Source organism: Mchenga conophoros, linkage group LG6, assembly GCF_057382185.1.
Source record: "Mchenga conophoros isolate Kocher_MC1m ecotype Shallow Benthic linkage group LG6, M_conophoros_male_GT1.1, whole genome shotgun sequence".
Classification (NCBI taxonomy): domain Eukaryota; kingdom Metazoa; phylum Chordata; class Actinopteri; order Cichliformes; family Cichlidae; genus Mchenga; species Mchenga conophoros.
Window position 1 is genome coordinate 10,806,851 of NC_140531.1, and position 25,638 is coordinate 10,832,488.

At 42.6% G+C, this 25,638-nt stretch overlaps 1 protein-coding gene across 7 annotated transcripts in view; it reads left to right on the forward strand.

The window, feature by feature from the left end:
- The first annotated feature begins 3,429 nt into the window (after nucleotides 1-3,429).
- Nucleotides 3,430-25,638, forward strand: part of mgat3b (beta-1,4-mannosyl-glycoprotein 4-beta-N-acetylglucosaminyltransferase b) — a 54,972-nt gene continuing 32,763 nt past the window's right edge. For 2 of the 7 annotated variants that reach the window (XM_085276134.1, XM_085276133.1), the window contains exon 1: nucleotides 12,895-13,214. Coding sequence is in view for 1 of the 7 variants with exons in the window: in XM_085276131.1 (XP_085132257.1) it covers nucleotides 3,503-3,622 (120 nt within the window). In the remaining 6 variants the exon portion in view is untranslated. Of the gene's footprint in view, nucleotides 3,623-3,673; nucleotides 9,695-12,894; nucleotides 13,215-25,638 lie in introns of those variants that run through there. The other 5 variants (XM_085276131.1, XM_085276137.1, XM_085276132.1 and 2 more) reach the window with 5 other exon arrangements.

Below are 25,638 nucleotides of genomic sequence, written 5' to 3' on the forward strand. Positions count from 1 at the left end.
ATTGAACAACAGATCAGAAAAATGTCGTCTGGTCTTATGAGTCTCCTGAGCTGCTGCAACCCTCAGATATCAGGAGCAGAATTAGGTGTAAATAACATAAAGGCATTAATCCAGCCTGTTTTGTATCAGTAATTCAGGCTGTAATGGTCTGGGGGATATTTTCGTGGTACACTGTGGGCCTCTTAATGCTACATCATTTGAACACCACAGCCTATCTGAGTGTTGCTACTGACCATCTTCTGATGGATGCTTTCAGCAGGATAACACACCGTTGTCACAAAGCTCAAATCATCTCTGAGTGGTTTCTTAAACATGACGCTGAGTTCACTGTGCTCAAATGACCTCCACAATCACCATATCCCAGTACAACAGAGCACCGATGGGATGGAACAGGAGATTCACATCTGCAGCAACTGTGTGATCCTATCATGTCAATATGGATGAAAGTCTCTAAGAGATGTTTCCAGGACTGTTTCCAAGAACCGAGGCAGTTCTGAAGGCACTAGTGAGGTGCACCTAATGAAGTGGCCATTTCTTCTTCCTATCATATATCTCTGACAAAAAAAGTGGTTTTCTAAATTTATGTATAAGGTTACAACAAAGACCCACTTCATGAATTCATATCTGACTAATGGTCACATGTCAAATTCCTGTAACACAACCTTCTGGTCCGCAGGTTTTTACACGCCGTTATAGATTAGAAAACAAGCTTTCCCGATTCACCACTTAAAATTATGAATCAAACCGCAGACATATATTGATTATGTACATTGATTACTTTGCAGCCAACCTTTAAAACTCTTGCTTTGTCTTCCAGATGATTCTTACACTCCCTGTACTTGCACATTTTAATTTGTTAATGCTAATAAAGTTATTGATTTTCTTCGCCGGAGGAGTGCATGCTGATATCTTTGGTGGGGAAAAAAAAACTTGCATGCTTTTTCTGAATAATTTTCCTCTTCTTGGCTCTTGTTTTTCTTCCATCTTCAATCACAATTAGCTCAGCGAATGTAATCCAAACAAATTTCAGTTTCTTTGTGGATCTCAATAGATTCCTCGTGTGGACTTTCGGACTCTGGACGAGCTTCATTCTTCATTTCATGCCATGAGTGTTATTGGCATTTTGCTACTTTACTATACAATCAACCATTTTTATTTATTTTTTGAATGTCAGACCCACATCACAGTGCATACTGTGTCCCTTTTGCTGCCGCTGCTTTGCTGAAGAAGCAACGTACTGTGTCGTGTAAAATATGACCGACTGTGTTGTTTGATGCGGTTGCAGGATGAGCCAGATGTAGGCATGTGTGGCCTTGGAGGATGACAGCTGTTCCTTTCTGAAATAATTCATCCACTTTTTTCTCAGCATATATAAGCAATATTTGTCTGCTTTAGTGACCCAAGGTTAGCTCCTTGTTGTCGAGTTTCTAATGTCTAGGTCTTAGCCCAGCTGTACCTGTGAGTCTTGGGGTGACAGTAGCAGGGTCTCATACACCCATGTTTTATTAATTGTCGACTATAATAGAACAAATTTGTCAAATTTTTCATTTGATGGTGGGCCAAATTGTTGAAAGTTAACCCCAGGACTCTTCTAGTCCAAAGCCATGCTTTTATATGAAATGCAGCATGTGGTTTTGTTATTGTCTTGCTTAAGACTTCACAAGGCCTACCCTGTAAGAGACATTATCTGGATGGGAGCAAATGTTGCTCTAAAACCTGTTTATGCCTTTCAGCAATGATGGTGCCTTTCCAGATATACAAGCTGATGGAAGCGTTTCAGAACTGACCTCGGATAACAAGCCCAATTTCCATGTTCCCAGGAAATAATTTCACAATTTATTCATCTAACTAGAGTTTTCCCCTTTGCTTCAGTCCATTTTAGATGAGCTTTGGCCCAGAGGAGACAGCGGGGTTACTGCATCGTATTAACATAGGGCTGCTTCTTTGCATCACAGAGCTTTAACCTTGTGGTGGCACCACAAACTTTGTCACAGAATAATGCCTGTTTTTACAAAGATCACAGGCAGAGATCGTATTTTGGCACTATTTGTCTCTTTCACAGAGATTTCTCCACATTCTGTGAATCTTTTGATGACGTTATGTATTGCAGATGATATTCAGTGTCTTCACTTGCAGAAGAAATATGTCCCACCCTTTGTAGAGAGTTTTGAACAGAGGTGAACCTCTTCCCATCTTTACTTCTGAGAAACTGTCCTTCTCTTAGATGCTCTTTTTATACCCAATCATGTGATTGACTAAGAACCTAATTACGCTTGTGTAGCAACATTAAAGCCAGAGAGCAGCAGAATGTGCGGACGCTTAAGAAAGCGAAGAGAAATCGATGTTTCAAAGCTGAATTCTATTAAAGTTTATAAAAATGCTTTTAAAGGCACAGAAACCTTATTAAGGAAACGCATAACGTGTTAAAACACAGATGTACATGAACAGATGGTGTAACCAGACCTCGTTTTAATCTGTAGTTAAATCAACTTTAAACTATGAAGCAGCAGGTCACAAAAAACAGGAAAAACTTGTAGAACATTGAGCCATGATTCATCATTGTCAACACCTTGTTTCTATTGAAAGCTCTGTGTGTAAAAAGTGGAGCCAGTGAGGAAACGACTGTAGTCTGCATTCTTTTTTATACCAAGAGGGAGGCGATTCCTCTGGATAATAAAGAAAAAGGTTTTATAGACATTTATGGTAAAACAAGCCTTTGACTCCCTTTTTATGAGGTAAGGTAGGCAAGTCAGTCATTTCTGCACTGGCTCCATTTTTCCCTCCATCCTTTACATACAGAGTTTTTGGAGGTTTATTCTTTTTAAACTGTCAGTGTGAACAGGTGTCTGCATACAAGTTTTACTTCAAGTAGTCTCAGCAATTCGACATAAAGATATGTGCAGTGCTTACGCAGTTATCTTAAAAACAAACCTTTTCAAGATCATCTGATAAAAGTCAGTCAAAAGTGCTGTAAAAAAAAAACAAGGTGTTGACATGTTTTTGAGTCAAAATACGTGACAATCGATAGTTTTGTGTTATTTTTGTGTTGTTGTTTTTATGATTCCTGCAGCAGTAGCTTAACGTTGATTTAACTACAGATAAAAATGAGGTCAGGCTACCCCATCTGTTCAAAAACAGAGTACTGTAAAATTAAATGAAGTTAAGAGGCAAACCCTGGTTATAGTGTGAGTCGGTTGATAACCATTAACCATTGTGCAGTAGATCAAATATGTTTTCAACCCTCTTCTTTCTGTAATTCAGCATTTTAAAAAAAATAGAAGAGCAGTACCTGTCACCACAGCACATCATACCGTGTCCTCAGGTTTTGTTAACATTCTCAGGCATGGTGTTAAACAGTGACTTGATAGACCATCACCACGTGGGTGTGTTTAGGGCGTAAGCAAAACCACTGGAGTGTAATATTTGCTGTACTTTGTGACCAAGGAGATTGCAGAATGCTGTGTTTGTTCAGCCCACGCTCACCTGATACTTCTCACCTTTAATGGAAGAGCTCATTACCTGCCTGGAAAAAAAAAAAAAGAGAGCACAACAGACAGGACGCTGTCTACCTGATCCTGGACCGCTGACTGTGGCTGCGAGAGGCAGGAGAAAACTGGGAAAGGTAAACATGCACCACTTTAATATTTAAAAACGCCGCAAACTGAAATATCTATGTGGAGGAAAAGCGGAGAGCTGTTAGTCCGTGTGTTTAAAAAGATGCAGCCGTGACAGCACGTCTGCCACTATTTTGATAGCGTGAGAAAGTTCTGTGGTTTTTATTCTGTCAAGCGTTTTGAAATGCTTCCTGTGTGCTGTAATGAAGTCTGACACTTTTGTCTCTCAGAGTAAACGACACAGCAAAACCTGCTCGTTCAGAGTGTGCTGATGAACACAAAGGGGGAAAAAGTCACTGGAAGTATGGAAGAGCAGAAATTAGTCCTCAGTTTCTCTTTCCGCCCTTTTGTCTCCCCACTCGTAACGTTTCCCTCGTAATCAAACAGCCCCGAGCAATAGTGATAAGCAAGCGCAGGAAGCGTTTCCCAGTCAGCAGTAATCTCCTACACATTGAACACATTACAAATCCACCTACAGATGACTGACTTCCAGGTTTTACGGGACCCTAACCACACCCTGGCTCCATGAAAAAAACAGAAGCAATTAAATGCTTCTCTTCCTGTCTCATAAAGCATTGATCTTTCCCTTGTATTTGGTTTACACACTATATCCGTCTGGAAAGTCCAGTGCTCTCGCTCTGTCTCCATATCCAGATTCCTGTCGCCCTAAAATTGTATCCAAGGAAAACTTGGAACAAAGGTGTCATCTGAGAAGAGTCTTTTGCTGAATATTTTATCCTGTGTGTGTTGCCTTGGGTGCAGACATTCTAGGAAACTTCTGTGAAAATGAGATGCGTGTTGAGAACTGGATCTTTGTTTGTCCCGTTTCTTTTAAACGGAGACTTTTCTGGCTTTTCTATATTTACAGAGACTGTTTTGTTCCAGTTTCATGAACCGTTTAAATCTGCTGGTATAAAGGTGTGATTGTGTTCTGGATGTGAGATGGAGATTAAATGACTATCTGGTTCACCCGGTAGATTTTCCTCTGGAAAGGCACGCTGGTGTTTCTCCTGTTCTGTGCTCATGTTAGAGCCCTGAACGCGTTCTGTTACATGCAGAACTTCCTAACATCGACCAGGATAGCAGTGACCTGGTTTGGTTCAGACTTCTCACTTATTTTCGGAAAGCTGAAAGGAATTATTAACAACTATAAGGCCAAAAGATAACATCTCATAGTTCCTGAAAACACTTGTTTCATTCATGGCTTAAAACAGAGCCTAACCCTAACCATACCAGTTTTTCCAGCGACTTGCAGAAAGTAACCAGGTTAACACAGTTTTGCTGATGTTACATGGTAAGGCACAAGGGTCAAGACATATATATGTTTTTCCAGAGACAGTTTTAGTGCAGTGAGCATAAAATAATCCCTGAAATCAGCCAACGTACCCATGATTGACCCAGATGAATCAGAGGGTGTAGCTTTGGGTACTTTAACAGAAGCTATGACCCCGACAGCAGAGTGACAGTATGTGTCAGATCTGCTTTGGCTCTAGCTATCATTAAAAGCATCTTCATAATCCTGCTTCGTGAGACAGGACAGACTTCTGGTGTGAGCCATAAAAAAAAAAAGTGTCGCACTCAGACTGCTGACAGGCTGATATCAATATTTAAAGTGCAGACACAGTGTAGGTCTCTAACCCCCCTCCCCCCACCCCACAGTGGCTGCTGATTGCTCAGAGGGCGAACAAAGTGAGGCTTTGAGGTTGAAGATCTCAGGCTGTTATGAGGGATGTTACGCTCTAGGGGGCTTAGCATCCAGCTGTATTTACTGTATCACTAATAAGCAGAGATGTTGCCAACTTCACTGGCTTACTGATACAGACACTTGTTAAAAAGCAATGGATCACAGGCTATTTAAAATCTGAACCATATCACAGCTGCCAAATAATGAGCATCTAGACTCCTTGAGCTCCCTCGAGACCCGAGTCTCAGAAAAAGGGACTCAAGTGTAACCTGAAACTAAAATGGAAACGGGTGAAGTCACACAAAGTTGGGGAGATATGTAAATCCTTTGTTACACCTGCTAGCGCCAGGCAGATGTACAAAGGATGAAATACTAGCTGACTTTAGATCTCTCAGGACTAAATTTGTGAAGGACAGCGGGCTTTGTTTATCCACATGAAGTAGAAACCAGAGGGCAGCTTCTGATGCTTGACAGCATCGGTTTGTATAAAAACGTTTGCGTGATCAACTCATTGAGCCTCTTATTATTGTAACTCACAGCTTCGATTGCTGTAAGGCATCTACACACCGGACGTGTAAGATTCATGAGAAAATTCATGGGTTCAAAATGTTTTTCTGACTCACCTGTTGTTAATGCAGCTGTTTACACCCACTGAGTAAACGTTTCCAATTTTTCACATGCAAATAAAAAGATCTGACCAATCAGATCACTGCAATCTGGCAGTGACTGGCAACAAGTGGACTCGTAGATCAAAGTGCGCACTGCTACTTATATAAACATAAAATAATACTGTTTTACCAGGCGCTGCTCTCTGGACAATCAGCTCTCTACCTGCTCTGGTGCTAACTCTGATAACAACAGCTCAAACTACCTCACTGACATTCTGATTTACGTCTCTTTCTAAACGCGCTCGGCGTGTGAAGGTCTTTAGGCTACAGATCTACATTGAAGCGATGGCGGTCTCGGGTACTGAGGCAAACTTGTGCAACGTGAGCTTGTAATGTGCACATTAGGTGCATTAGGAATCACTTCCCCTGTTTCTGTCAGTCTTGAAAAGAACAAGCAGAGATGTTCTTTCTTCTTTAAGCAAGAGGCTTTCGGGCCTGGTCTCACTGCATGACTTCAGTGAAACCCTGAGTTAAGTTAAGCAATGTGACAAAGAGGAACATTCACCCCTCGGAGGTTGTTTCCTTTTAAGGGTCGGTGCAGTTTATTGTTCCAGTTTATTCAAGCATGCATAGCCACAAATAGCATGAATAGTCCTCCACCCTTTGCCACAGGCAGGAGGAGGACACAAGTTGGTAGACATGTTAGAACAATAACCAGCTTATTACAGATAGCCATTAATTTTTGCTAGATTAACTCTTATGCTTCACACTGTGTGCATGCAGGAATTTGACTTTTTCTCCAAAAAAACATTTGTGTTTGTTTGAGATTTACTTTGGTAAGCTAATTAAACCAATGGAAACTTTAGATATTTTATTTTTTTATTAGTTTTAAATTCTTTCTCTGATTTATTTATTTATTTATTTATTTTGCATGTAATGCGTCTTAATAGAGACGTGGGGATAAGGGAGGGGCTCGACGTGCAACGCTTGTCCACACTTGTTCGGTACCAGAGCCATGATGTTAGTAAAGTACAAACTATGAAGACTGTAGCTGACGATAACAATGGAGATACAGACTCACACTTTGTGTGCTTATTCTGACTACATCTGTCATTTCTTGGTGCAGAATAACTCAGGATGAACCAACTTTAGCTTCTGCCTGGACTCTCTTGCGTGGCACAGAGTAATCACAAAACCAGATAGACATGCTTTTGTTACATACTAGCGTAGAACATAATCGTGTCATTTAAAAAAATGTTAATGATACACAAATGTGTTTGCACACTCCAGCTCTCAGCAGATGCTAAACATTGCATTTGTTTGCCTGCTGATAGTCATGGTAGCAGACACTCTCTCCTCCTACCTACGCTCATATCCTGAGTGTAATTCATTTGCCATAAAGGGATAAAGAAACATAATCAGCACACTTACATTAAATCTGACCTGAAGCATCATTATTAAAGGGATTTTTAGAAAAAGAAATACATCGTCCCACGCCTTCAGCTCTTCCTCGTTTACTGCATACATCAAATTTGAAGTTTTGAAGTCTGCATATGTGCAAGCTGTGGCGTATAGAGGACCCAGATACAGGACGCAGAACACTAAATCAGAAGTGAGCCTTTGTTGTAGCTGATAGATATACCCAAAAAAAAAAAAAAAATACACAAAGTCTACATAATATCTAAACATTGCCAAAACAAAGAAAAAACAAACAAGAAGACCAACAGAAATGTGCAATCTAAACAGGCAGAATGAGCACAGAGGCAACGATCAGCCAGAAGAAAGGAAGAGCACGACAAACACATGGGGAAGGGAATTCAGGATGCACGCACGCACACATGCTAAACACACGAAACACAGGTGCATGCAATGAGCAACAGGTGGAAGGAATGAGGGAATCAGGGGCCAGACAGGAAGTACCAGTAACAGTAACCTCCAAAATAAAACAGGAAGCCAACAAAAGAGACTGATAGAATAACTTTGGAGACAAAGAGGGACAATTGGAAGCAATGGGGAGATTGCTGCTACTCCTTCTACTACTACTAATAGTAAACATTATAATAATAAAAGGCAGTAGGATTAGAAATTAAAAGAAAACAAGCCAGGGCGAAGGCAGGAATTAAAAAAACAGAGTAGGAATAGTTACGGATTAAAAATGGTGTGTGTGTGTGTGTGTGTGTGTGTGTGTAAAGGCAGGTGACACTGGGCAGTGTAGTGTATATGTGTTGGATTTGTTTGGGAAAGGTGCAGGTTTACATCCAGCTCTGCACTTAATGGTGCCTAAAGAGCCAAATATGGATTTGTCATAGCAGCAAAGCGGCCGTTCAGCTATCTAAACACATGTGTAATGGATAGTATTATACTGAACTGGGCCATCATTTTAACCCGCTCATGACTGAAAATCACATGTTATTACTTTAAAAAAATACTAAAACTGAGAGAAAAATTCCCTGTGTTCCACTTTTCCCACTATTTACACATAACCAGCTCCTAGTTCAATAACACTGAACGAATATAAGAGCTGCACCGTTTGCGTTTAACTGAAGGGCAACATTGCCCGAGGTGAGCTCCGAGTTACAACCTGCTGTTTCTCTGGCGCCCCCTTCAGGACATACATCACATTGCCTGACAGCGGTCGGTGTGTGTGTCTCCTCACACTGTATCCAACAACAGGGTCTGGTGTGCCTCACGGGGTCCCTGCTATATGGACATACAGTTTTCTTGCAGTTCTGCAGAAAAAAAGGGGGTGGGGTGTCTTAAATACAGGCAGCGTTTACAGGCGAGCTCTGCGTGGATCACAGGTGAGGTCACAGCAATAACAGTCTTATATGTTCCAGCCGCTGCACGGTCATATCTCATTTTTCAAATCTCATGATGGGCGCCCCCTCCGTCCCGCTGATAAGCAGCATAACGGGGGGAGGAGCTCTCTCCTCACGGGGCTCCTCCTTCCGCTCCCTTAGTTTTCTTCCACTTGCTCCCCCCAACGCCACCCACCCCCCCTACACACACACACACGCACGCACGCACACTCATCTGCACCTCCTCCTGCTCTTCGCAGCTCCGATCGAGAGGAATAGAGGGCAGATTATGAGAATATACGTGAACGCCGAGGAGTAGCGGGGGTTCTTCTCCTCCTGTGAGCGGAAAAGGCGTCGCGGAGGACGGGAGAGAGAGGGACGCATCGTGGACAGAGACCGAGGAGACGGAGGGAGGAGGCGACAGCGGCTCGTAAACACGACGGAAAACGGCAATCAGCGCGGCAGAAAGCAGCTATCACCCCCTCTATCTCCCGCCTGGAACCACCAGCACCATCGACACTAGTGACACCCCCGAGTCCCTTCGCATCATTCCGTCTCCATCCTATTTTTGTACGTTATTGCTGTTTGGCTTTTGCTTTCCGTGCCTCTGCTGTGAGTATCTGTGGGGCGAACCGCTGCTCGTGTCTGTCGGAGGAGCAGCATCAGGGGCTGAGCTAGGAGAGGAGGCTGTGAGCCATCACCCATAGGATCCCCCCGCCCACCCCCAGTCGGGTCCAGCTTGGGACGATTATCTGCACATCCGATCCGGCGGATAAAGGAAAAAAACAAAAACAACGAAGGCGAGATAACCGCACAGTAACCCGCCTTCAGCAGAGTGAGAGAGAGAGACCCCGGCCCCAGTTATCAGCCAGTCTCCAGCATCACCGATGCGATGGCATAGTGGCTTCTGCAGTGCAACCGACAGGCTCGACTCCGATCAGCAGGGCTCTCATCCACCATGACCCTCTGAAAGACATCCGGCACAGATGGGTAAGAGATGCTCCACTCTTTTTTTTTTTTTTCCTGTTGTCTTTTCCCTTTATGTTGATTCCGGGATGTGGAGGTTGGGCGGGGAGTGTGCAGGGGTGGGGTGGGCAGGGGCGGGTTGTGACGTGTAGAAGACCCCTGCCATTGCACTGAGCCCAGGGTATAAGACTGCAATGTAAGAAGGTGTGTTTGTGCCCGAGTCAGGTTGTGGAAGTTGCTGAAAACAGAAGAAGACAGGAGCAGATGTGTAGACATGATTGTTCCTTACTGGGTTCATTGGAAATGTTTTGTCCTGTGTATGTTAGACTTGATGTTCAAGCACCATGACAGGCTAGTCTGCTGGCCATTCTGGGCACTGGAAGGAGATGCGAAATATGTGCAGAGATGTATCAGCCTCAAAGAAGCAGCGATACAAGATGCTAAAGACTAAAGCTGAGGCTAATCGTGCTCATGTTTCACGTCACTCAGTGGGTTGACGGTGCACTGGAACTTTAAGGTTTTGGCATTTGATTCTCATTAAGATACATCCATTAGATTCCCAACAGTACTCTTCTTCAGGCTGTCTAAATTGTGAGGTAAAGATCGGGCAGCATAACGGAAGGAACCAATTGGCAATCAGCTGGCAACAGAAGAACTCCTCTTAACAGGAAGAATGAGAGCAGAACCTCCGTAGAGGCTAATTTCAGCCGTTTCAAACACCTGAAACGATGGAAGCCGTGAGTCTTGTCACCGCTGCTCACAGCTCAGCGTAAAGTTCTCCCAGCACATGACCTTAGAGGTCTGAATCATCCTTTTCCAAGCAGCTGACTTCTGTTTGCGACAGCTGAGGCCTTCACTGAATAACTCTACTTTTCATGTCTCGTCAAAGTGAAACCAAAACCAGAACACAACCTCTGCTAGCTGAATTCTTTTCTAATTTCCCACAGGAGTGAGTCTGCTGCTCCCTGACTGGTGCTTTGGGATATCCAACCCTGCTGCGGTGGGGGTGCGAGTACTACGGGGTTGAATAAGCTGATCCACCATTGAGCAGGCTTTGCGTGAGCTTGATCGAAGGTTTTGACTATTAGAGTTCTGTGGAAAGAAAACAGTAAACCTCTTCCTGTTTCAATACGTCAGCCGTTACTCTGGAGCATAACAATTAATCGGCTGTAGCTCCATTAGAGAGGCTCTGTGGTGCAACAATAGCAGACTGCACTACCTGGCAGATCCCAGGTGTGACTACACGAAGCGGTGCGTCAGTGATGAGCGCGCTCATTCAGTTCTCCGAGGATAAAGATGCTTCTTTTGGGCTTTTTCTTTTTTACAATGTCTGTTTAGTAACGACACAAATTTGAGAAGTTCTAAGTTGGTCTAAGCAGGTCTAAGTTGAATCCACAGTGAGATAGTGGGCTAACACTTGGACTTTTCCTGGCAGCTGTTTGGTACCAGATCAGTACCTGGCAGGGTGTAAAGAGAGCAGGCAGGAAATGAATTTGAGCTAGAGGGCAGCAGGAAGTTTCTCACCATGCTTACAGCTTACAGAAGGATTTCTGCTGCTGCGGTTGTCTGCAGTTATCACGACGTGCGTTCAAATGGTCCACCGATGTCCTAACAAACATCCCACAGCCCCACGTTTCAAACAGCAGCATCAACAAAGACCGTCTCTCACGGGAATGCTGGCCTTTTAACTTCACAGTTGATGCTGATGCTGAGAGACAGGGCCTCATGCAAGAGTCTGTGAGGTGTGTGTGTGTGTGGTAACGGTGGTAGTGTTTGCAGGAGGAGGAGCAGAAACTGAAAGGGTTTGAAACACACTGTAGTCAGAATGAAGACGTGCAGCGAGCAAGACAGGGAGCGAACGGATGCACTGGATGACTAGTGAGGATGAGGGATTAGTACTCGGTAGGCCTGGGTGGAGAGAGGGGGGCCCTTAAAAACTGCCTGGACTCGGCAGATCCACCTGAGCCCCACAGCTGAAGCTCGCATCATTTGCCAGATTTGATTAAGAGCACACTCAAGAGATTTCTCCCGCTGTCGCTCATACGCTGTGAGTTTCTCTTCAGGTCTGCTTTACTGGCACGTATAAGAGAGAGGAAACCTCAGATAAGGGAGTCGAAAACGTGAAGCGTGCCGCGACCGTTACGGGTAAATCCTAATCTGCCAAATCTCACGTTTTGTTTTTTTTTTACCCTGCAAATGCAGGAACCCCTGACTTGTGTCTAACTCCTGACAAAGAGGCGAATAAGCGTTGAACCTGTCGTTTAAGGCCGCGAAACGCAGACCGACAGATGATTTGTCCTCTGTCTGTTTTTCCCAGCGGCAGCAGAAAACAAACTTCGCTGCTGGTCCCATCATCCGCCCGGTTTCTAATACGAGGAATGCTGAAGCTTTTTCAAAACGTGATCAAATTTTAGGTTATAGTATACACAAAACCTCTTCTCTGTAGTTCAATCAGCATGCATTCTTTCATCCTTTTCTCCTCTCATACAGTTTTTTCCTTAATGTGTGCCCTCTATCTTCCCCCCCCGCCACCCCCCCAGCCTGCGACTCAGGTTGCAAGGCCAAAACAAATGGCTTTGCTGGCACACAGAGAGGCTGTCAGTTAAAATTGCCAGGGGTGATCTGGGTTTACGCGCCCAGATCAGCAGCCTTTTTCCTGTTGCACTACATCCTGTTTCGCAGGCTCTCCCTTTTCTTTTCTTCTTTGTTCTTCCTTTTTTTGTTAGGAAATCAGCTGTTAGTGCCAACTCGCCCAAGAGTCAAATGTCTTGTAATGATAATATTGCATTGACTGCAGATCAAGTTCGAGAAGGATTTTGACGCTCTCGAATCTCAGAAGGAAACGGCAGCCTCTCCGTTGCTTCTTGAGTCAAATGCGCTGAAATTTGTAATAAGAATTTTTTTTAAAAAGCGAGAATGTGTGCAGGAAACGGCCACAAACCAGTCTTGTTGTTATAAGCAGATGGAGGCGGACATCTGATATCCTGCAGTGTGTGAACGCCACTGAAGGACAGCAAAAGGGCAGTGAAGACAGATTTGCATGAACGAAGGAAAATCCCAAACAAAGCAAGAGCTGGCTGACTTTTGTTCACTAGGATTGGCTTTCTAGTATTGCAGTAGAGTGGATGTAAACACGGGTAGTGCAACAAAACACACACAAAGGAATACTATTTTCAGAATTAGGGTGGAGCCACCTGCATGTGTTGCTTTAGCTGCTGGCAGTGGGTGTGCCCAACAGGTGTGATCATGTTAGTGCCAATCAGTCGCTCACCAAGTTAACAGAGCTTTGATTAGCACTCAGCATGAAGCAGGCCAGCTGCCTGCTGCCAGCTCTGTTCATGCGCTAACTCGCCGCCACCATCGTCACTTCCTGATGCCCAACAGCTGGCTGCACATGCAGCTGCTTCGACCTCTTGTTTTGTTTTTTTTCACAGATTGCTTGAAAAGTTCCGCTTTTCTTGGGTTTCAGCCTAAGAAGTGAAAGCAAAAAGTGACAAATTCACAGTTCAGCGTGACCGTGTGTGAGGGCACAGAGCGGGTTGAGGTAAGAAGCCTGAAAAATGTTTGTGTGAATGCCTCCTCAGGCCCCCTTTTTAAAGTGGCCTGCAAGGTGGACCGAATGTTGCGCCGTTTAAGCAGAGCTGTTTTCAAAGTGATCTGAAACGGGTCTTGAAGGGATCTTTGAGAAACGCGTGCATGTGCAGTGAGGGATGAAGTGAGAAGTGTCAAAAGTGGTAACCAAAAAGTGTTGCAACTGAAACTAGTTCTGATTCTGGAGCATGCAGTTTTAGCCCGTGCCACATTTTCTGCACGCTCCTGAAGTGGAACAGTTGTAGCCCGGTTCAGCAGCTGCTGGATGAATGTAAATGGATCCCGGTCGCCATCACTCGTTTGGGGGAAGCAAGTTTCCTGCTGAGCGGGTTTAAAATGGAGAACGATGTTGAAGGGAATGTAAAGGATGACTGGCTCCTGCTTAGAGTAACTCTAGCTCACCTCCACACTGAGGAGTGCTGCTGATGAAACTGGAGCTGAGGGAAGCCGAATTATCCTGGAGGCCACGTTGGTCCCAGCAGTTACTGCTAACATGATCTTTATTCCGTTTGTTGTGAGTGCGTTGTTTTCAGTGCTGAGGCACAGGGCGAGCACTAAAGCAGTTAGAAGCCATTGTCTCCTCCAGCCGGCGGGTAAACGACTCAGCAACACGGCAGGAAAAGCTTCAAAATAATCAGTGTAAATGTACCTGGATCATACAATATCTATGTTGCATCATTACCGCCATGGCTGTAATCTGTGCTGTGCACAAGCTGGAGTCGTCCCAGCTTCCAGGATGTGAAGATCGTACTGAGCTCACCCCACTAGCAGGTTACGTGCACAGCTTGCCTCTGCTGCTGCTGGGGGAATTGAGCTGTGTTCCACCTCTGATCTGGCATCTGTAGACAAACGCACACACTCACTCACTGGGCTGGGCCTGCTGGCTGTGCTCCCACTATTCCTGGAGAGTCAGTCTGACAAACACATACATCTCTTTCCTTGTTTGACATCTTATTTCACGCCATGTGCATACAGACCCTGCCCTAGAAAAGACTGAGCGTTGCATGAAACGTGGATAAAAAAGGAGAGTGCTGATTTGGAATCCCTCTCATGTGTTTATCCAGTGTAATCTAATCCAGATCTCCTGCACATACCTGCATCACGATCAGCCCCTTCTGCCCACATGTGCTGCAGGATCAAGTGTTTAAAGACAGCACTCGGGAAGGGGTATTTGGGGGAAGTGGGAAGGTGCACCCCCCCACCTCGCCTTAGGCTTGAGTGTTCCCAGTCCTCATTAGACGGTCGGGGAGTGTTTGATGCCTGGATGAACGAACAGCTACAGAGTTTTCCCGCCACTGTCGCTGTCACGCGACGAGCTGCGCTGATAAAAATAACATCTCGCAGCTCAACAGGTGAAAGGTGGCGCTCTGGTGTTCTATGCTGAGAGCTGAGAAGCTATCATGTCAGCTGCACCTGTGTGTGTGTGTGTGTGTGTGTGATCGAGGCCAGGTCTATTAAATAAAAACACCGGTGGTTTTAAATTTGTGGAGTTTTTGCTGCATTTGAATCCGTTTTACAGCGTTTCCTGTTGATAAAGAGCTGCACCGTGGCCGTTAATGCACACTGACAGGAAATAAATAATGGGCAACAAGCAGCAACGTGACATTTAAATGACGCAGAGGATTCTGTTTTTTCACCGTCTGTTGATGAATCACTAAAAACTTTGTTTCATAAATACAGGACAATCTGGGTGCTGAGCTGCCAGAACTACTGCTGTAATTTTCTGCATTTGTCATGTAGAAAAAGTGAGATGCGCTGCTGAAATCTTCTTTAATGTTATTTTAGGGACTCATTGAGTAGCTAAACATCTTTACAATAACAGAAGGAAGCGTTTTCACTCATCTGACCCACTTAAGATCAAAGTGGGCTGTGTGTGGCCCACGATGTCAAACAAGTTTGCCATCCCTGATGTAGGCCTGTCGCGCGGCCTTCTTTCAGTGGTCACTTTTATATTAGTAATTCTTACAGGTTCATTCACAGAAACTCTCCACAGAGACGGTCATAATACAATATTTGTTCTTCTCTCTTTCTGTTTTTTTTGTGTGTTTGTGTGTTTGCACGCCATATTTGCGCTCATGGCAACGAGTATTGTCAGTATCTAATTACGGATCATGAATGTTCGGTTCTCTGGATCCCCCACAGTGTGTCTGTTTTAATCTCATTGCAAACTAGAAAAAGAGCTCACTCGCCACGAAAGACACGCGGTGGTTGTTTTGCGTGCCACTGTTAATTTACGCGTGCAGTAAATTTGCTGTGCTGAAAGTGACGAGCAAGTGTTAATGTAACTTTCACACCTCGTACAGAGAAGGCAGTGTTTCCTGATGGTGATAGGTTCATGATAGCGAGTGCAGGATGGGACGTTCACACACAGCCTTAGTTTGCTTTAGTTGTCATTTTGCAAAAGTTTTTTTTTTTTTATGTATTGTCAGATGATTTTTGATCACTTGGTTTATTTAGAGTTCATCAAATGCTTTGCAGGCTCTGCAAGTCTTTCTTTTCCAGTTCATTAGATTAGACACCGCACAATTGTTACATACTTCACGATATTATTGCAGTTTTTAATAATCTGTGATTATACTGTGTATTGCAAAACATATATTACAATTTATCAGCTTTTTTCCAACTACAGATTGTCCACAAAGTTAAACTTTGTGGCGCCATGCAACCCCACGCACGGGGCAATCTGCAGTAACTCGCTAACTGGGATTTGCCGCGTTAATGCGGTTATGGTGTTAACTTGACTTTAACGAGATTAACGCTGACAGCACTAATAGAAATATAACCAGAATACAACCAGCATGCAGACAGTTAAGTAGAGTCCAACTTGTGCTCATTGACAGACTCATTCACACTGATGGCAACATGTTGGCAATCTGTGTTTAGAATTTGGTGGATTATTTGCAAACACTGGACCATCTCTCTGAGAGTGATTGCAATCAGTCCAAATAAGAATGCAACTGTTTGCAGACAGGTTGCTTCCTAGCAGGTAAAACGAGCCCTCTTGTTATCATTAATAGTGATATTTGGTGTCCCTGTATCGATACAATGTTACCACACAAAATATCATAATGATATGTTGTATGCATGTACAAAGGTCTCTCAAGCATATATGAGTCTTGCTCACCGGTTATGAAAATTTGAAGGCTTGACTTATCAGCCTTCTGAGCTTTGTGTTTACCGAGACCCGACTATTGCTCGCTGTCGTATGTGCGCTTACTCTGCCTTTGTTTGCTTTGGCTTACAGCAGCATTCAGCAGTCTTTGTCTTGTGACATCTGCTAGCCTATAAAGATTGCTGTCGGACTCATTTCCGATGCAAATAGTTTTACGAGAAGCTGAAGGTGCTTTCGTCCTGAACAAATCTTCGGATTAATTAAAAAAAACAACTTGTTCTTCTCAAGTGTGTTAATCAATATTGTACCAACGGGCATCTCTCACAGAGTCTGAGATATTATTCATGCTGTATTTTAAAGCTCAGACTTATAATACAGTGCTGGTTCTAGTTAATAAATCCTCCTTCAAAAGCGCGCGCGCGCACACACACACACACACACACACTCTCTGTCTCCCAGGCAGGGTCTTTAGGGTGCTTGTTGTGATGATTAAATATGGATTTCTGCTCTGGCAGGTCAAACTTGAGTGCGGCTGGGCTGTATGTGTGGGTGTATGAAGAGCACTCCTCGTACCGCTGCTCCTTGTCACGGATGGTACTGACCATCAAAGGAGCAACATTTCCCTTCTCTTGCTTGCTCTCCCTCTCTCCCCTGTCTGTCCCTTACCTCACACTGTTTGGTTGGTACTCCCCCGTTCTAAAAAAAGGCACTTTCTCCCCTCATGTCCTCACCCCTCCTCTTGCACACAGACACACACGGCAGGCCAAAATAGAAGTTGTTTGTCCCTGAGCATGTATCGCTTCCTTTTTTTTTTTTTTTTTTTTTTTTTCATCGCCCCATTTTCTCTCTCACCCACTTCTCGCCCTCTCTGTTTTTCTTGTTTTTTTTTTTTTGTTTTTTTTTTCCCCTACCCTCTTCCATGCTCGGTCACCTTAGTGTCACCTTACAGCCACGTCTACGCTGTGGAGACAGGAGACCCACCTAGGTGAGGAAATGGTCCTGACCTGCCCTCAGCCTGGCATGTGTGTTTATTAAGGCTGCAGTGCCGGAATGTACCACTGCCACTCGTTTTATGGGGGTGGGTGTCAGTTGTATGCCAGCTGGAAATGACGCACAGTTCATGCCTGGGTCAGAAATGAATATGCAGAGATGTCTCTGTGTGTTTTGCCTGTGCTGTGGACCCAGATGGTTTGCATTTGGCTATCCAGAACAAAAAAGAGGAAGTTGAGATAAAGTATCGAGTTCTCTGCTGGGTAAGCACAGTTTTGGCGGTTTTGCAGATTAAACGACATCTGTGTATTTAGGTGAAAAACTCACTTTGTGTGCAAACACTGTTTCATCATTTCAGTGACTTTATTTTGACCCTTGGGGTCACTTTTGTTCCCTAATGTCATGCAGGTCAAATATGCATATGTGCACATTTGCATTACAGAGAAAACCACACGTAATAATTATGTGTCAAAATTCTTCGAGTGGGTTTCCAATCTTTACGTGTGTCGTTGCGCTGCAGTGTATGCATTCCTACTAGTCCCACTTACCATTTTATATAGAGGAAAATATAGAAAACGTAGGCTCAGTTACGACTTGGCATGTTTGAGCATGGGTACATGAACAGTAGGGCTGCCACGATTAGTCGACTAGTCACGATTATGTCGACTATTAAAATCGTCGACGACTAATTTAATAGTCGACGCATCGTTTGAAGCTTTGTAAGATCACAAAGGACGCAGGAATGAGTAGTAGGATTTAAGAGTGTAATAACGGACTGAAACAGAAGATGGCAGCACTGCATGTACAAGGATGCCAGCTGCCGTTAAACCCCGAAGAAGAAGAAGCTGTGTCCCAGAATTCATAGCGCAGCTGTCAACAATGGCGGCAGCTAGTTAGTTTTAACTTTACTCTTATTATTCTTTCTGGGTCACAAAATAAACGTTTAACATATTTTCAGGCGAGAATGTAGCTGTGTAAACCTCAAATATCTGCTCAGTTTATCAGGACACCACATATTTTCAAAAGCGCTCCGACGTTTTCGGAGACGTCTGTTACCCACTAGCTCGTTAGCTAGGCGGGGGCAAGGCTAACTAGAGCCGTGAGAACACCGGACTCCCGGCAAATCGTTTTCAAACCCACCGCCGTCTTTCGCTAGTCAGGTTAAACATATATATATATAAGTCACTTAGATAACTTAAAAATGTTATTGTTTGGCTTTCTTTAGTATTTTATTTGTTCCTGAGTAAATCGGTTTGGCTGAGATTAAAGTTATAGTTTTTTGCACAGCTAAAACTGTCAAGCAGACAGCTGATTATCAGAAGTGTGAGACGCTGGAGAATATACTCCGGTGTCCTGTTATATTTTAGAAAGCAAGGAGTTTATTAAACTTCACCGAAACAATCTGCAAATTTCATTAAAAATTAATAAACTACCATCTTGTCTTTATTTTTAGTTAGCACAAACACTTCAAGCTGTAAGCTAATGATAGTTATATAAGACCAGATGCTGCTGGTGCAATAAGCTGTACGCTGTACGTCCAATGGATGATGATCTGATTAGTCGACTAATCGCAAAAATAATCGGTGACTAGTCGACTATCAAAATAATCGTTTGTGGCAGCCCTAATGAACAGTAAATTCAACCGAAACATGCCTTAGGTCTGTCAGGGCGAAGCCTCTGACTTTATGCTCCTCATCACTTGCTTTTTGTTTGTAGCTTGCCTTGTCATTATCTACTTTGCAAATTAGCCATTCACTTAACGACTCAGTGATTCAGGAAGTCAGATTTTCATAATATATAAAGATAACAGAGATGCTGCAACAGACTGAGGTTGAAAAGGATTTTCTGTGGGTGGCGACACCTGCTATTCAGGCGAAGGCCGCAGCCACTCTGACGCAAATCTGACAAATCGTCACAGGGCTGCGATGACGCCACAGTTGTCACATATAACAGTGGATGCGGTGACCACAGATGAGGCTTTAGGCTGGACTTAGGGCTGTTCGATATAACGATATATATCGGATGACGATATAAAAACGTCTATCGTTTCATTTGACGCTATTGTTTGTTGCGTGGTGTCGCAAAATAAACTGTTTACGGCAATATTTTTTTCATCGTTTTGAAAGTCACTGTAGTGGTTATATTAATTTCTTAAAGTTCTCTCTTTCTCTTATATTTAATATAACCACACTACGGACGGACAAGCGCCTGTTTTTATGCGTTGTTGTTAGCAACAACGACGGTAAAACCACTGCGTGTCCGCTTGTTTATTAAAATAAACTGAATCACGTGAAAGAGGATGCAGAGTGTTTACGGATGAGAAGTAAAAAAAGAGCCGTCAGGTGCTAAAAAAAATCAACCTTAGACTCAAACGTTAGAACAGGCTCTTCCCCGCAGCACGACGTGTAATAAATACTCACAAAGAAAACGCCGGCCGTTACAACTTGCGTCTAAAAATGTATAGTTTCATGCATCGGTTAAAACACTCGACTCCAGGTACACGAGGCCCAGCTGCAAACACTTCACGCAAGTCGAGCTGCCCGAGATTCACAGAATTTACAGAAAATTTTACATTTTTGTGATTTATATCGTCGTCGGAACGTCTTATATCGGGATATGAGATTTTGGTCATATCGCACAGCCCTAGCTGGACTGGAAACAAAGAAGAAAAAAGGCTATTAGAGCCACAGATATGAGATGGAGGAGGGGATTATGATTCATATTCACCAACAAATAAAGCAGTCCGGTGATTCAATGAGATTTGTAAGGGTGACGCATGGCTATCACATCACATCATTTTGGCTGTTGAGAGATGCGTACGTCAATGAGGAGGCTGTCACCAGTAATGTGAGGGAGGTGAGACGTGAACACGAGGGTGGGAGAGGAAGATGAAGGCCAACTCTTTGTCTGCGGATGGACGGCCGGCTGAATGGATGGAGAGAATGAGAGGGAGAGGACAAGCAAAGACATTTTCATCAGGATTATCCTCCAGCCCAGAATCTCATCTGGGAAAGTGGCCCAGTGCTTACCGATCACACAAACGCGCAGACACAGACACACACAGACACAATGCCGCAGGAGGCTGGAAAAGCTGTACTTCACCTCAGTTTGCCCAGGAAAGCCCCTCTTTAAAGCTGCTCAAGAAATGTTGCTGGATGTTGTGACTGTGTGTGTGTGCACAGGTCATTTGTTTGTTATCCTCACTGAATCTCAGTGGATTTCCTCCTACCTGATTTTACTGTTTATTCATTGTGTATCTCCAAACTCCTGCCCACCCTCGGTGCACCGCAGCCAGGAGGAAAGCCTTGATAGCAGCTTGCTGCTTTGTATTCTGTAGCTACACGTGGAAGCTCGAGGCCAGGGGCCTCATTAAAAAAGTTCTTAGATCCTGTACTTAAACTTAGTCTTTGGTTAAATCCTGGCAGTGTTCTTACATCCAGTACGGAGCATAAAAACCCCTCTCATGCATGTCTGAAGAATCATGATTCTGTGATGTATAGACCTAATGGCCAAATGTATCTTGTACCATTTAGCAGCACAGTCATTATTGCTTTGTAAGTGGTAGTGACATTACTAGGGTTTGGTACTGTTCACAATTGAACTGATGCCGTTACCTGGAATTTGGTATCGATACCCAGCGGTACCTTTTCTTTTTTGGTACTCTAAGCATTTTTAATGATTATATTCAAAAATAATTACTTCTCAATTAAAACATGAATTTATGTATTTATAACATTTTCCACATCATAGCACATAGATCAGTGTCTGACAATCTTTGAGACAACAACTTATCCAGTCACCTAATTAATTACCTGAAAAAGAGAAGCTGTCTATGTTTTAATAAAGTTTCATCCGTGGCTTTAACCATAGTATTCACCGCTGACCGCTGGTAGTGACAGCAGCAGGGGTACACAAGGGTTTACAGCATTTAGTGGTACCACCCGGTTGAATGTGGCTTATACGTGTGGTCATTTTTGTTGTAACTCTGGTCATTCATGTTACTGCTACTAGCAAAATATTGGAACTCACTAATGAGTCTACTTTGGTAGCGTTGATGAAGTCGTACAACTGAAACGTGCTTGTTTTGTTTTTTGATAAACTTAAACAAAACTCCTTTTTGTTTTATCAATACTCTCCACGCTGTAAAGATCTTAACATTCAGAATTGAAAGCCCATTTCACCCTTTACTGTTAAATTTCCCTGTGTTGCTCATAGTTGATGTAATTTAGCCGCTGAGCCTTAGCCTGCTAGTGTTAGCTAGCTATGCAATCTGAACTTCACTGACATTAGCAGTTCACCATAAACTCTACCTTCATTTTTTTTATTCATTTATCATTAATTTCAGCATAAACATACTCTGAAAGTTTTATTATAACCTTGTGTAGCAATTTTTTTTTTTTTTATTTTTCTGAAGGTAGTTGGCTGTATAGTAGTCTGTATGAGTTTCACTACTGTTGGCTAAAGGTTTCTGTGGTTTTACTGGGAACAAAATCTTTTCTGTTAATATTTTTAATCCACTTCTAGGAAATGTATTTTCTCCCCCCGTACACCCAGGCAGCCTCTCAAGCTGCTCTTGGTTTGTGTATTTCACTTTTTGGGTTTTTCTTATAAATATTGTTGCTGCTCTACACCTGTAGAGAGTTTTCTTGACACTATTTTTAAAAGTAGCATTACGTAGAAATGAAAAGCCTTGTATTCAAATGCACACACGTTACGGAGACTGAGGTTAACTAAAATTAAAAAGTAATTTGACAAAATTTGCCTTAAGATATTGCATTACCCTTTTAAACCATGTTCTAGCGAGACACTTAAATGAATTCAAAAAGGTGTATTAAGAAACTGTTCTTCTTAAATTGCGTTTAATTTTGGAGTAATTTATAAAACCATAAACTCTGCTGTTTGCTTCCTCCCTAAAGAAAAGTAAAGCTAAAAACTGGAAACTACGTATTCACAGTTGACTCCTGCCCTTCTGAAACAGTCACTTCGGTAAATTATCAGCCAATATTTGAGCTGCACTATAAAGGCTGCTCCAGATGTTTATATCCATACAAATATTCATACATTTAATTTGAAATGTAATGTTTTTTAAAGTAAGCTTTGGTCTTGACCAGGACTGTTTTTTGTATTTTGGACCAAAATTAAAACACTTCAATGTAAAACTGATCTGGCGTCCATATGTTCAAAATTGGGAAATTTGACAGCGCAGACAATCTCAGTGTGACATGATCTTCTGGGAATCCCAACACAGGATACGAGAGAAAACCTTAACAATGGTACATATTATGCGTGCATAAATAGAGCTTAAATACATTGTTTTATGACTTTATTTTTTGGCTTATGTCAGCTAATACCTTTGCAGAAGAGCTTTGTCCTGCGATTGTGACATTCTTAAATTAATTTCCTAAGAATTACAAAAAGAGGAAATGCAGCAAAGTCAGATTAAGTGACATGTACAGCATCAGTCTTACAGTTATGCTAAAAAGTGTACTGATTAAACTTTTTTTGTCCCCATGGATTTTATACAGTGCGATGCACGTTTCCAGCGAAACAGCAACCCCCCGCGCAACAATCATGCGCTTCCTGTCTCCTTTTTTAAGTTATTATTTTTTTATAATGCTTCTTAATGCTTATCGCACAAAGTGCAGTCAAGGTTGCGTAAACTGACACCACTCCCATTTGCACTAGATTTCACATACCTACAAAGCTGAAATGGGTGTCACAGGACCACAACTATTATCTATCAGCAGCTAAGGGAGGACAGATTGTGCAGAAAGGCTGTGCGAGAGACCCAGTGTGTTCGGGGGTTTGCGTGTCCAGGTCGCACACCATGCCTTATGATAAAATATCTATTTTTAAGTTAAACAAATTTTTTTTAGCAAATGATTTCTATCAGTCAAACTGAGTTTCAGCCTCTGTGTGACATGCCTGAATGTGCACGTCAACCTATTGTTATTTTAGGATCGTTAAGCTACACAGAGATTATGTTAGAAAAATCTTACATGTACTGATGCAGTCACATTACTTTTTTTTTTATTGGAGCTGGTTACATTGATGTAATTTAAATTCAAAGATGGCTTTTTAAGTTTTCTGTGTATGTGTTTGTGGCTGTTCGGACACACACAGTCCCTCCCCACCAGCAGCTGTGACACAGCACTATTTCAGAGACAGGAGGTGGTTCCAGAGTTGAATGGGCTTTATTGTCTTTGAGTCAAGAGACACACACACACACACACACACACACACACACACACACACACACACAGCGTCTGCCTATGTCTAAGATTCTTCAAATGACATTTGACACATAAGCACAACGTGGAATGCAGTCAGTTTTCTTGGTGTCCTGGTGGAAGTCTGTTGTTTTGACAGTAGTTTAGCATCAAGAGCTCGTTTAGAGTTGGAGACAAGGACTTGTTTTTACTTGTGTTGCTATTTCTGGAGGAAAAATAAATCATGCACAGGAAAAATGTGCTTTGGTTTCTTAGAGCCATTTAGCTAAACTTGATCTATCTTTGAGTCTACTGAGGAAATCTAACTGAGATTTCACCTTCTTCTCAATGCTCTCCTTCCCCCCCTTTCCTTTCTTCGTCACCTCACATACACGGTAGACATCTGACCTTCCCTGAGCCTCGTTCTGCTGGAGGCGTCTTCCTGGTTAAAGGGAATTCTTCCTTCTTGCTTTACCCAGGAGTTCGATCATAGAGAATCATCTGATTGTTGGGGTTTCTCTCCAGTATTGGAGGGTCTTTATAGCACCTCGAGGCAACTGTTGTGAATTTGTGCTTGATAAATAAAGCCTCATTTAGAGTGGCCTTGGTGTATCTATGGTCCTTATCTCCTCCTAGATTACTGGACCAATCTTCATGAAACTGCCTTTCAGTTTGTCTCAGGCTTGTTAGCATGTGTCTCTATTGGAAAAACGTTAAAAATATAACTAAGATAAAGATTTTACCAGCGACTGATTGGCTTCATGCGTAGCTGGTAATGTAAACTGCCACTGTTTCTGTCCAGATGAGACCTGAGCGTCTAACTTTAAGAGAACTGTTAACACTTTTTAGTTACAAAAAATAGTTTTATCCCAATAAATTAACACTGTTTGTTATAACATGTACAATTCTATGCTGGCAGCTCCACATAAGTGGCTAACCTGATAGTAAAGTGTCCCAGGCTTATCAGTGCTGATATTAGAATTTAACTTGAAGCTAAAGGGCTGACTGTATTACCCAGTAATGATTGTGTTATCTATTAATGATCTCTCAGCTTGTTGACCTCCTACCTTCCTTTTAAACAGAGGCGTAACTAACAGCAGTTGCAATATTTGACAAAGGTCATTTGTTTTGTTTTATTGCAGGTATAAAAAGCCTGAATTTTGAACTACAGTCAATGTTCTACACACATGATAATGTTCAACCGACAAAGTTTTCTTATCATAAATGAAAGCAAGAAGTCAGCACTCGTCTCATTTGGAAGTGAAGAATTCTGATGAGGAAGTTGAGCATCTGGAAGTTTTTAAGGTTAAAAATAGTATAAATGTGTTCCAGGGAACTGATTCCTTCCTAGTTTTTGTCGTTTTCATTTCAAACTGGTAAAATAACATCACACATATCAACTCATTTGTCACAATCTCCTTTACATAAGATTTGTCAAACAAATGTAGTCAAACTAATGCAGCGCCTCACTGCTTACTTAGATGGCACAAAGGAAAAGCGCATGACCTCTGATCACCACAGATATGCTGCACTTGACGTAGATATGACGTACTTTAAATGAAACTAATTAATCCACTGCATGTCTGTCTTTGTAGCGCTGTTTGAGCATTCTCCTTTAGAAAAGTACGTGAATAAAGATTATATCAGTAATAAAAGCGACTGATTGGCTTCACGTGTAGCTGGTAATATGAACGTCCATCCTTTCTGAAAAGAATCGTCCGATTTAATATCGGCTGTTCCAAATAAGTGTCTAATCTGATGGTAAAATTGATATTTATTAGTATCTGAGAATCTTTTTTTTTTTTTTTTTTTAAAACAACCTTAATTTTGACTGTGTTATTGAACTGCTGATGGCTGTGAGCAGGAGACATGGAGATATTATGGATCTACGCTGATGGCAAAAAGAGTTAATAGAGGTGTGATGGAAAAAGTACACTGAGGTTGGGGGCACACACACACACACACACACACACACTCTTAAGCGGACACATGCTTTTAGATGTGTTGTTGTTCACACTCACATATGCTCTGACACGTCTATATTCGTGTCATGCAGAAATGCGACC